The sequence below is a fragment of a genome, unplaced genomic scaffold (genome assembly GCF_019419815.1).
Source record: "Pyrus x bretschneideri cultivar Hongxiangsu unplaced genomic scaffold, Pyrus_bretschneideri_v1 Contig3, whole genome shotgun sequence".
NCBI lineage: Eukaryota > Viridiplantae > Streptophyta > Magnoliopsida > Rosales > Rosaceae > Pyrus > Pyrus x bretschneideri.
The window spans coordinates 4,859,100-4,870,753 of NW_025999612.1; the positions used below are offsets into that span (position 1 = coordinate 4,859,100).

Consider the following 11,654-nt stretch of genomic DNA (forward strand, 5'->3'; position numbering starts at 1 on the left):
GAACACCATGGGAAAACAAACGGGAAAAACCGTTATCTGATGGGGAATCTGTTACTCGACGGTTCAGTTACGGGGAATACCCATTCGGGTTTTTTACAGTTTTGGGTACGGGGAAAACAAACAGGTTCGGTTATGGGGATGGCACATCCGAACCCAATTCGCCCCGTTGCCATCCCTACCTGGAGTTACTTCCAAAGATTTTCCTTTATATGGTTGAAACATGCTTTCCTATTTCGGCCCACCAAAGTAGGTAATCTCATATATTTTTCATGTCGATCCTCCCGAACCAAGCCCAGAAAACTACTCAGTGCATCCTGCTTAAGTTGATTTACATTTCTACTGAAGCAAACCGAGCTTTTCTAAAGGTTTATAAGTTGAATCAAGGCCCTCTCATAGCATTACAAGGTTTCTATGATTTTAGAGCAGTTATTTACGTTGGCACGAGCAAAAAGAAGGCTGTTATCGGCAAAGAACAAATAACTAATAGGTGGGGCGCCTTGGCAAATTGAGATTCCATGAAGGAAGCCGTCCCTGATTCTTTTCAGAAACAAGGTCGAGAGACCTTCGGTGCATACCAGGGAGAGATAGGGGGTCTCCCTGTCTGAGGCCATGTTCAGGATGTAGATAACCACATGAAGCTTCATTGATTAAGAAAGAGTAAGAGACGGTTGAGATGCAGAGCATTAGTAGCTCCACCATTTTATTAGAGAAACTCAGTTTGAGCATAACACCCTTTAGATACCGCCATTCCACAAGATCGAAGGCCTTACTCATGTCAAGTTTCATTGCCATGAATCCTTTTTTTTTTTTTTTTCCAGCTTTTTCCTAGGGGTGGGCACGATTTGGTTTGGTGCGGTTTTGAAACCAAAACCAAAATGAAACCAAACCGTTTGGTTCGGCTCAGTGCGGTTTCAAACGGTTTCAGTTTGGTTTTTAAGAAAAAATGTACAATTTGCAATTTAACATATTAATAAGCATTTCCCAATAGCAATAGGAAAAAGACATTTGTTATGTAAACAATTAGCTTGTTGCATGCAGTTGTGATGTTAAAACATGTTTGTGCAATAAAAGGGTGTTCCTTACAATGTTTATCATAAAACAAGTTGAATAAATTTGAATTCATTAAAAGTGAGTGAAACTTTCATACTAGAATATGTGAGATCATGCTTCAAATGAGTGGACTTCATTAGATCATTGTTTGACTCTTGATAACAAGATTAGTCCACCCTTTTACATATATGTGTGTGTGATGGTATAAAATAACAAAGGTCCTTCAAGTTAATGAATGAAAGAAAGTGATGAATGATGATATTCTAGTGTGGTTGAGTCCATACTAAGTGTATAGATTCTAACAAACAACCAATTAAAACATGAAATCTAATATGGACATTTAATTAAATATTTATTAATATTTGCGATGCGGTTCGGTTTCGGTGCGGTTTTCAAAAGCCAAAACTGAAACCAAACCATTTTTATGTTGTGGTTAGGTTTCAAAACCGAAACCGTTTCAAAATCATAAAACCAAACCGTTCGGTGCGGTTCGATTTGATTCATGTTTCGGTTTCGGTTTTCTGTTCTAAGAGCCCACCCCTACTTCTTCCTCAAAAGAAAGTGAGTTATTTTCGACGCCAAAAGAGTGTTGTTGGAAATTAATCAACCCAAGAAAAATGCACTCTAGTGGTCAAATATGATACGGGGGATAATAAACTTGATATGGATATTGTTAGAAAGCACTTTGGAGATACCCCTGTACAGGATGTTACATAAGCAAAGGTGGCCCATTTCGGTCGGATTTTTTACCTTGGGAATCAGAGTTATGTACGTGAAAGTGATCTTCTTGAGCATTTTACCCATAATTGAGGACCGAAAGGATCACTACGGAGACATATCTGCCAACAATATGCCAAAACTTTTGGAAAAACACCAAAGGGATTCCGTTAGGGCTAGGCGTTTTAAGGGCTTCCATTTGGAAGAACGCATCCTTAAACTTTGTGTCCGTGAACTCGGCCTCAAGAACATGAAGCATATCGACATCAATCCTCTGATCGAGGGCATCAAATATTTCACCCGCATCTAGGTCGCTCCCTTGATTGGACCTAAAGATGTTGAAATAACCAAGGACCGAGTTCTCAATTTCCTGTATATTCTGAGACCAAGTGCCTTGCAAATTTGTTAACCCTCTAATCCGGTTCTTTGCCTTTCTGCCATTTGCACATTTATGGCAAAAACGAGAATTGCGGTCCCCTCTTTTCATCCATGAATTACAGAACCTTTGCCTTTAAAATGCTTCTTTTTTTTTATAATAGGTCATCCAGCTAGGCTAAGAGATTCAACATTTCGCCCAAGAAGATGTCCCAAATTGGTTGGGTAAGAATAAAGCCGAGTTTGGCTTGAATGTCATCAATATCCTTTTGCCTAGACTGGAAAGCATCATGCTACATTTCAGAAGAGCCTCCCAAACAACTTTAATTTTCTCACATACTTGGAAAAAGGGGACACCCACAACAGAAGTATCCCATGCTCTCTGAATAACCATTTTACATTCCTCATGATTCATCCAAAGGTCTTTAAAATAAAACATAGAGCGTCTTCGAGAAGACGGTATAGGACAACTTCGAACTTCCAGGAAGATAGGGATATGATTAGACTTAAAGGGGTTTAGATGGCGCACCACAGCAGCATGATACTTATCTTTCCAACCCTGAGAGACGAAGACCCTATCCAGATGCTTTTTGACACCCATATGCACACTAGTCACCCATGTGAACAGTTCCCCAGTAAACCTAAGATCCGTGATATAACACTCTTCAATCGCTTCTCGAAATTGTAAAATTTGGCTAACCCTACCATTTTTTTCCTCGGTAATCAATAGCTCATTGAAGTCTCCCCTGCAAAACCCATAGTATAGAAGAATTGGAGGCCAATGGGCAGAGTAAGTTCCAACTGCTGATTAGCAGCACAGCAACGGGATGGCATAAAAACTAGTAAGCCTCCAGTGATCCTCATCCTCCAACCCACCAATTTAAGCATCAATGTGATTCAAGATAATGAGAGGATCCGTATCGATATATCCTTCTTCCACATCAAGACAAGACCTCCTAATCTCCCTCTCGAATTGACTACAAATTTTTCATCAAAGCCAAACTTTATACATCAAAGACCTCAGTGTAGCAGCATAGTACTTGGTCTCACTTAAAAAATACTATACTAGAAGCTTGTTATTGGATAAGCCCAATCAGTGCCTGAACTGTTTGAGGGTTCTCAAGCCCCCGATAGTTCCAAAATAAAATTCTCATTATGCCCGTCAGGCTGATAGTACTCGGCCTTCACCAATCGTTCATTGGTGCTTTCATGCATCTACTTCCTGCCTGAAAGGCCACCATCTTCAGAATCCACAAGTTCCTTTGTGGGGCTAATGGTTACCTCACATAGAGTGTTGGGAATAGAATCATCCTAAGCCACCGACAAATTGCCAGAGAGTGTCGTCACACCACGTCCCCCTAGAGCGTCCCTTATTTCCCTTGCGCGTAGTGTTAGAAAGGCGAAAGGTTTTTCCATGTCAGGGAATACTAGTTAAACGAGCATTCTTAGGAGATGATTCCAAAGACAAAAGTGGGTTGCAGTCCATACATGTGATGATGGGTGTTACAGTGTGCGACCCATGAAATGTCATTGAGCCCGCATATGGGCTTTCCTCAACATAACTAGGCTCAGGCCCAAAGTGATGCGGGTCACATAACAATACTCCGAAATTTTTGAAAGCCCAAGGTGGCACCTTATGAAGGTCACACCATACCTTGTCAATGGACAAACCATTGATAGCAATGGTCAGCGAACCATTAGTAAACTGGGTCCCATAGTTATTTGGGTGCCAAACATGGTCGAGATTCAGCATAGAGGAACACTGCGTGGACGATTCGGCTTGCTCCACCATAGCACTCAAGTTAGGATAACCAATGTCGTTGGTCACAGGTGTGCGTATGTCAGATGTGCCAGACGAAACAAGGTCAGATAATGCAGGAATTGTCTTGTCCTTGTTAGGCCTCGATACTGACTGCCTAACCTCCTCCTAAATTTCCTCTTTGCCATGAATACCTATGCCGGTTCTTCCCATAGCTCATCAGGTAAGCTATAAAAATCACAGTCGAAATTCCATTTTCGACGCCAATGACGCACATTCACTGTAAAGGTCGCAGGAAGCGAGCGTTAGGGGGGAAATATGAGGGAAGGAGCCAAAGAAATTCGAGGGGTGCACATCTCTACGTTAGAGTAGTTTTCTCCTAAACCCATTACTGGCGTCTGCCATGGACAGCCCCTGGAGTGGCCTAATTTGCTGCACTTGAAGTAAACGTGCATCAACCCCTCATACTTCAATCAAATGAACCTCTTTTCCGCCATCGGACAAGGCATCATGACTCTGGAGTGGAGAGGTTTACTGGTGTCAAAATCAATCCGCCTTCGTAGAAAACCCATGAACCTAATCTCCGATGGATCCTCAATCTCTAACACATATCCAAGCTTTCCCCTAGATAAAGGGCATTTTTTTGGGTGCATAAATTTTGGGGGATGCCGTGTGCCTAAATCTAATATATCAGCCAATCAGCTCGAATGTCATCGAGGGAATGGTAGAGAGGCCAGGGCTTAGCTGAGAAAATGTACTCTTTCATAAACCAAGGGTTCCCCCTCTAGGATTCGGTGCGCTACTTCCTCTTCACCAACAGTGATGGAGTATATATTTGGTTTCGCCTTCAAAACCCTTACCACGCTTAAGTCGTTCCAGGCCTACCTGAGCATTTCCTTGACTACAGATTCAGGGGGTCCTTAGTCGGTGATAAGTCTGCTATCCAGGTGAATCGGCTTCTCAAATCGATCCTCCAAATCAACAGAACCTTCAAAGCAAATCAACATGCACTTAAGCTCCTCCTCATTTGGAGCTGGTTGATGAGACATTTCGACATAGTTTCAGGGATGGCGAACATAGAAATTAGGGGGAAATGGGTTGAAAAACAAGGGAGGTACACAACCTCACACAAAAGGCACAAGGCCTCACTTCGAGCTACACCAGCTCATCGTTCACCATTCACACGGACCTCCATTTTGTCAAGGAACTTCATTCCTCCTCGGATGCTTGGTGTACATAGTCTTACCAAAACAAATAGTTGACTTCTCCCTAATAAATGAATAAAGAAATAAAATAGTGACGTCTAGAATCATTACCACAAAACAAGATTACTGCTGATAAAAAGTCAATAGATCTCGATATGCTCACACTAGACACAATTATGTACTCGTTCTTTTAGCACTATTTGGTGAAATTTCTCATATGTTAGCTTAATAAACATCAAACTTTTTTGCATTATTTAGTGAAATTTTATAAGAGTTTATTTACATTTTTTATGTTAAATAATAGTTTTTATTAGATTAAATATTAGATTAGCCACTAACGGCGTTCGAACTCACGTCATCATGCAAGACCTCAACTTTTTTCCATCACTACGGTAAAGGGCCAGTTGCAGAGCTTATTTACATTTATTTGGCATTAATTTTTTTTTTTTTTTAACAATATACATTTATTTGTTTTGATAAATACCATTTTTGGTGAGATAACTTGAATGTAGATGCTACCAACTTTCTCAATCAAACCTTCTTGTACTACCTTTTCATCTCTTTATTTTGTTCTTGTAATCCTTCACGACAATCACAACTCTATAGTTTCTAGATTACTTTTTTTAAGGTCAACTTTGTCAAAAATCAACGAAATTATCAATATTTAAATCTTTTTTTTTTTTTTTAATAAAGGGAGACAATTGTGCAAGCTACGATTATTTAAACCTTTCAATATCTACTTTGTTAAAAGGAGGCAGATTGTCTACCCTTCTGTTTGGGTGTCTTTCTTATCCCCTCATATTTGTGCGGTCATGGTTAAATTACGTCAACATTTTATATTCCTATTGCTTTTTGTCTTATTATCTCTATAAAAAAAATCAGTATAAAATGTTGACGTGGATTAACCGTAACCGCACAAAATAAGAGGGAATAGGAATGACACCCAAACAAAAGGGCAGATCTCCTCGTTAAAAACCAACCAAATTCAAAATTATTTAGTCCTATATAATATTGATTTAATAAAAAAGACAAATCATATTCAAATCATTAAAGAGAAACCTAAAAGGTGAATAATTAAAATTATGGTTCAACAATACAAGTTAAGAAGGTAAAAACAAGAACGATCAAATGAGGTTGCTAGGGTTCATCAACTTGAGGATAAGTATTGGTCAACAACCCGTATATAATAATTTAATATTTTTTTGTTAAAGTAAAAAATGAAAATTCGTGCTTAACAAAGTCAACCAAACGCCGTCACCCATCGCTACCCTACTCGTTAACTAACGACCGCTCAAGAACGAGAAGAGCACCTCAAACGGGTCCACATGTCCAATCCCCACCACACCACGTCACTATCCCAACCACAATAACGGCGTTTGCGTCCACCAAGTCACGAACGCACGATCTACTCGCTCCCACCACCGGTTACGTTATAATAACTCCCACCCCCCACTCCTCAGCAGCAGCAGCAGCCACCACTCTCTTCTCCTTCACTCAGCTTCTTCGGAAAAACAGGTATTTTTCCAGAGCCCTCCAAATCCCGTGAATTAAAATAGCGGCTTCATTCTTCTTGTTTTTTCACTTTTTACCCCAAAACAGGACAAAAAAAGGTAAAATCATTTACCTTTGGCCTTTTTTGCAACAGTATTCTCCTCCTCCCCCTTCCCCTCCCCCTCCCCCTCAGGTTTATTCACATTGGATGCTAATAGCTTCCAGCACCATCAGTTTAGAGTCATCATAACATGTACGTTTCCACTGCTCTCTCTCTCATTCCTCACAGTAATTTTCTCTCTCCACATTTTACTTTGTTGTACTATATAGTAATTTTCCTCTGAATTTTTTTGGGTTCAGAGGCAGACTTGAACTTGTATTCGACTTGGGTTCACTCAAAATAGCAGAAAACCTTGATGGGTCAGTTCTGAAATCAATGGTGTTTATGTAAAGGTACGTTTTGAGCTTCTGTGCACTTTGGTTTTCCAATTTATTTATTTATTTTTTTTTTTTTACAGTTTATGAACACAATTCCCATGTAAAATTCTTGGGTTTCTGTAAATTTTTTGAAATTTGAACTTGCAAAGCTCAAAGAAAACAAAGAACAAAAAGAAGCTCGATTTCTGGTGGTACTACTGCGTACTTTGCTTTTTGCACAATAAAATAACTCCCTTTTTTACTATATAAACACAATATTCAAAGCCTGCAAAAGCTCAAATTTCTCAGAGTCACCTCTCTGCTTTTTCTCGACAATTTTCTCGGAATCTGATTTATTTTTCTTTTTGTTTCGCTTTACATTCTGTCTTTTGTATTTTAACTTGTTTTTTCCCTCTATATTTTGTCAGAAGCATGAAAAGATTGAAACTTCCCAGAAACAGCTCGTTATTTGAAGGGTTTGGGATTTTGGTGAGAGGGTAGTGAGGGAAATGGCGGGTCTTGGCGTTTTGTATTGGATTTTGCTTTTGGGTTTGATTTTCTTGCAAGGAAATGCAGACCCAGTTGAGGATAAGCAGGCATTGCTCGATTTCTTGAACAATTTGCCTCATTCTCGCACTCTGAATTGGAATGAGAGCGGTCCTGTGTGTGACCACTGGACTGGAGTGACTTGTAGTGAGGATAAGTCTCACGTGATAGCCGTCCGATTGCCCGGCATTGGCTTTACCGGCCAGATTCCTGCCTACACGCTTAGCCGCCTCTCGAGGCTGCAGATTTTGAGTCTTCGATCCAATGTGATTAGTGGGGAGTTCCCTTCTGATTTTTCCAATCTGAAGAACTTGTCTTTTCTGTATCTTCAGTTCAACAACTTCTCTGGGCCATTACCCTTGGACTTCTCAGTTTGGAAGAACCTCACCATTGTCAATCTGTCTAACAATCACTTCAATGGGAGCATTCCTTTTTCACTCTCGAATTTGACTCAGCTTTGGGGATTGGATCTTGCAAACAACTCACTTTCGGGTGAAATCCCTGATCTTCAATCGCATAAATTGCAGCAGCTTAACTTATCTAACAACAAGCTGAATGGTATTGTCCCCGAATCACTTCAGAGGTTTCCGAGGTCAGCGTTTATTGGTAACAACATTTCTTTTGCAAGTTTTCCACCTGAGTATCCTCCTGTTCTTCCGCCCGCCCCTAAACCATATCCGAAATCTAAGAATGGTGGGAAGCTTGGGGAGACAGCACTGCTGGGAATTATAATTGCTGGTGCTGTTTTAGGCATTGTAGCGTTTGCATTTCTGATACTTGTTTTCTGCTCAAGAAGAAAGAAAGAAGATGGGCTTTCTGGAAAGTTGTCCAAGGGGGGAATGTCACCAGAAAAGGTGATCTCACGGAGTCAAGATGCGAATAATAAACTGGTTTTCTTTGAGGGCTGCCACTACGCATTTGATCTGGAGGATTTATTGAGGGCTTCAGCTGAGGTGCTTGGAAAGGGGACATTTGGTGCAGCGTATAAGGCGATACTAGAAGATGCAACCTGTGTGGTGGTGAAGAGGTTGAAGGATGTAAATGTTGGAAAGCGGGACTTTGAGCAACATATGGAGGTTGTCGGCAATATTAGGCATGAAAATGTGGTGGAATTGAAGGCGTATTATTATTCCAAAGATGAGAAGCTGATGGTATATGATTACTACAATCAAGGGAGTGTCTCTGCTTTATTACACGGTAACTTACTGTCTTCCATATTTCATATTTGATAAATGTTAGCCTGGTCACGCTGATAATCTTTCTGTTGAAAAGTGTTGAACGTAAATAGCTGATTGTTGTACCTCTTTCTCTTGAAGTTAATAATACCCTTGATATCCTGCACGTTATCGATGTTATCTTTCTATAAATACTCAGCAGCATCTAACACTGGTGGAATAACTTGTATTCAATCATTATAATATGTTGGAACTGTACTACTAGGTATGTGATAGATCCATTTGGAACTAGCCCGAAACATAGATGAATACTATGAGTCTTCGCTTCAACTCACTGTTTTTAACTGGTCTTCGGTCATCAAATATTAGAACATGTCTTGGTTTTCTGGATGTATATAGGATCAAAACTTGTTAAAAGATATTCTGCTGGTACATGGTGTAGACTTTGGATAATTCAGTTAACTCCTTTGCCAAGTAACACTTCTACTATTCCTGTGGCTTAGAATTGTTTAATGCTTGAATTTTGAGGTTTAGAAGCTAATCTTGTTTTAATCAATAAAACAATAATTACCCTTTTTTAGTCGAGTAATACTATATGGTTCATACCAACACTGTGTGAAGTTTGTGGTACATCACTTGCTGCTTCACTAGTCAAGAGAAAGTAGCTTCATAGAGTCTGAGTGCGTTCACTGGTGTTACCGTGCCTTATACCTTTGTAAGGCTTCAACATTTCTTTGACCAAGAAATATAAGTTTTGAAACTAGGATAATCCATGGTTAATCAATACAAAGTGATATTTTGGACATCGGGGAGTAAATATCTTTCTGAAAAGCTTCTTTGGGTAGAAGTTCCTCTGGTTCTTCCATTCTAGAGTTCTTTGTTTGTAAACCACGTGGTGCGTTGGAAGTGTTCATTCCATCAAGGTAGGGACAGGCAAATACTGTATTTTACACATCATGCGCTATTCTTTGGTGCACCCTAGTTTTTATCTTGATCAAGCCTTCAAACCCCCAAAAGTTGTGGCTGGTAATCGGGAGGAACTCAATTTTATTGATGAAAATATGTTGTAGTTCTCGGCATTGACATCTTTTGGTATGACAATATTTGGTTGGTTGTATGCTTGGCATTCTTACTCCATTGTCTATGCTGCATGCATCATCCCTGTAGTAGCGACTAATATATATCCTGCAATATTCTTTCCATTTTCAGGTAGAAGAGGAGAGGGCAGAAATCCTTTAGATTGGGATACCCGATTGAGAATAGCAATTGGAGCTGCAAGAGGAATTGCTCATATTCATACAGAGAATGGTGGGAAGCTTGTCCACGGAAACGTCAAAGCCTCAAACATCTTTGTAAACACGCAACAGTATGGTTGTGTTTCTGATGTTGGTCTGGCAACTATAACGAGCTCACTGGCCCCACCAATCTCCCGTGCTGCTGGTTACCGAGCTCCAGAAGTGACAGACACTAGGAAATCAGGACAACCTGCTGATGTCTACAGCTTTGGGGTTGTGTTACTGGAACTCCTCACTGGAAAATCCCCAATCCATACTACTGCTGGCGATGAGATCATCCATTTGGTCAGGTGGGTTCATTCAGTTGTCCGAGAGGAGTGGACAGCGGAAGTGTTTGACTTAGAGCTGATGAGGTATCTATACATAGAGGAGGAAATGGTGGAGATGTTACAGATAGCCATGTCTTGTGTTGCAAGGATGCCTGATCAACGACCTAAAATGCTGGATGTAGTGAAGATGATAGAAAACGTCCGCCGGGCTGATAATGACAATCGACCATCTTCTGAAAACAGATCCGAGAGCTCAACACCACTGCCGGTGGTTAGAGCAGAAAATCCAACTTCGCAATGAGCGAGCGCCACTTGCCATTTTTCCCTTCTGGTGTAATTTCATTTCATCTCAAATGCTTTTGGTCTGGTTAGTGAACAAATATGTGGTAATTTTTATTTTATTTATCAAGTTGATCCCATTTAGGCAGAAAGTTAGGTCATTGTCAATGTATTAGTGGCTGTTGACTCTCACAATGGCATTTCAAATTATGCTTTGTTTGTTCAAAGTTTCATCTCTCTCTCTCTCTCTCTCTACAAAGTTTTTCACTTTTCAGGGCTGCAAGTTAAGTTTGATGCTGATTTCTACGTGGCCAAAGTTCATCTGAATGTGAAGAATATTGGTTGGAGGGAGAACTCAAAATTTCAAGGTGAGTTGCGGAGAGATTCGAAAGTAGTGGTGGGGAAAAGCACTCTCCCTGAATTCTTTTCGGTGTGCCTTGACCTCGGTGGAGGATGACTTCCGTGATTCGAAATATTAATCTGACATGTAGTTGTATCATGGAAGTTGCTCTCGCTTTAATGGTTGAATATACGCTAGCGAGAAGAAATCAAAATTTGTTAAATACCTTTTGCATTGATGCTTTCCCAAGTGAGAAGAAGAGAATTCACAAGGGGGAGCCAACAGCCAAGAGTGACTTTGAAATTCTCCCTACATAGAAAGTTTATACTCATGAATCTAATACGTAGATCAAATTATTCACATATCAAGGGTAACTTTTCTAACCATTTTTCAACCATGGAGTAACAATTACAGTAAAATCTCTCTAAAGTAATACTCTAGAAGGATATAACTTCCTTAAAGTCATAAAAAATTCCGGTTGCAACTTGGGACTAGTTTTGTATAGGAATAAACTTCACATTAATACGTTACAATTTTCTTAAGGAAACACACCTCTACGTTGTTATAAATGTTGCTTCCGGTTGGAGTTTGATGTTTTCTTCTTGCACAACTCAACGCGAATATGTCCGGTTAACTGATTTTTCATAATGACCTTGGGTGGCATGGCTGATTTGAAGGTGAAAAAAAAGGCATCCAACACCCTTTATACACAACAGGGCCTTGAGCATCAAGGAAC

At 40.1% G+C, this 11,654-nt stretch overlaps 1 protein-coding gene across 2 annotated transcripts; it reads left to right on the forward strand.

Moving 5' to 3' along the window:
- The first annotated feature begins 6,561 nt into the window (after positions 1 to 6,561).
- Positions 6,562 to 10,805, forward strand: LOC103943738 (probable inactive receptor kinase At4g23740). 2 transcript variants are annotated; one of them, XM_048589907.1, is made up of 5 exons: positions 6,585 to 6,621; positions 6,752 to 6,850; positions 6,958 to 7,050; positions 7,443 to 8,757; positions 9,945 to 10,805. In XM_048589907.1, the coding sequence occupies exons 4-5, from the start codon at positions 7,524 to 7,526 to the stop codon at positions 10,598 to 10,600; spliced, it is 1,890 nt and encodes a 629-aa protein (XP_048445864.1). In that variant the 5' UTR covers positions 6,585 to 6,621; positions 6,752 to 6,850; positions 6,958 to 7,050; positions 7,443 to 7,523; the 3' UTR covers positions 10,601 to 10,805. The 2 variants fall into 2 exon arrangements, with proteins under 2 accessions (XP_009352354.2, XP_048445864.1); XM_009354079.3 differs by having other exon boundaries at positions 6,562 to 6,850.
- The last annotated feature ends 849 nt before the right edge of the window (positions 10,806 to 11,654 follow it).

Coding starts and splice junctions, on each gene's coding strand:
- LOC103943738 (XM_009354079.3), top strand. CDS start 7,524: ATGGCGGGTCTTGGCGTTTTGTATTGGATTTTGCTTTTGGGTTTGATT. Junction 8,758..9,944: donor TGTCTCTGCTTTATTACACG/GTAACTTACTGT, acceptor TTCCATTTTCAG/GTAGAAGAGGAGAGGGCAGA.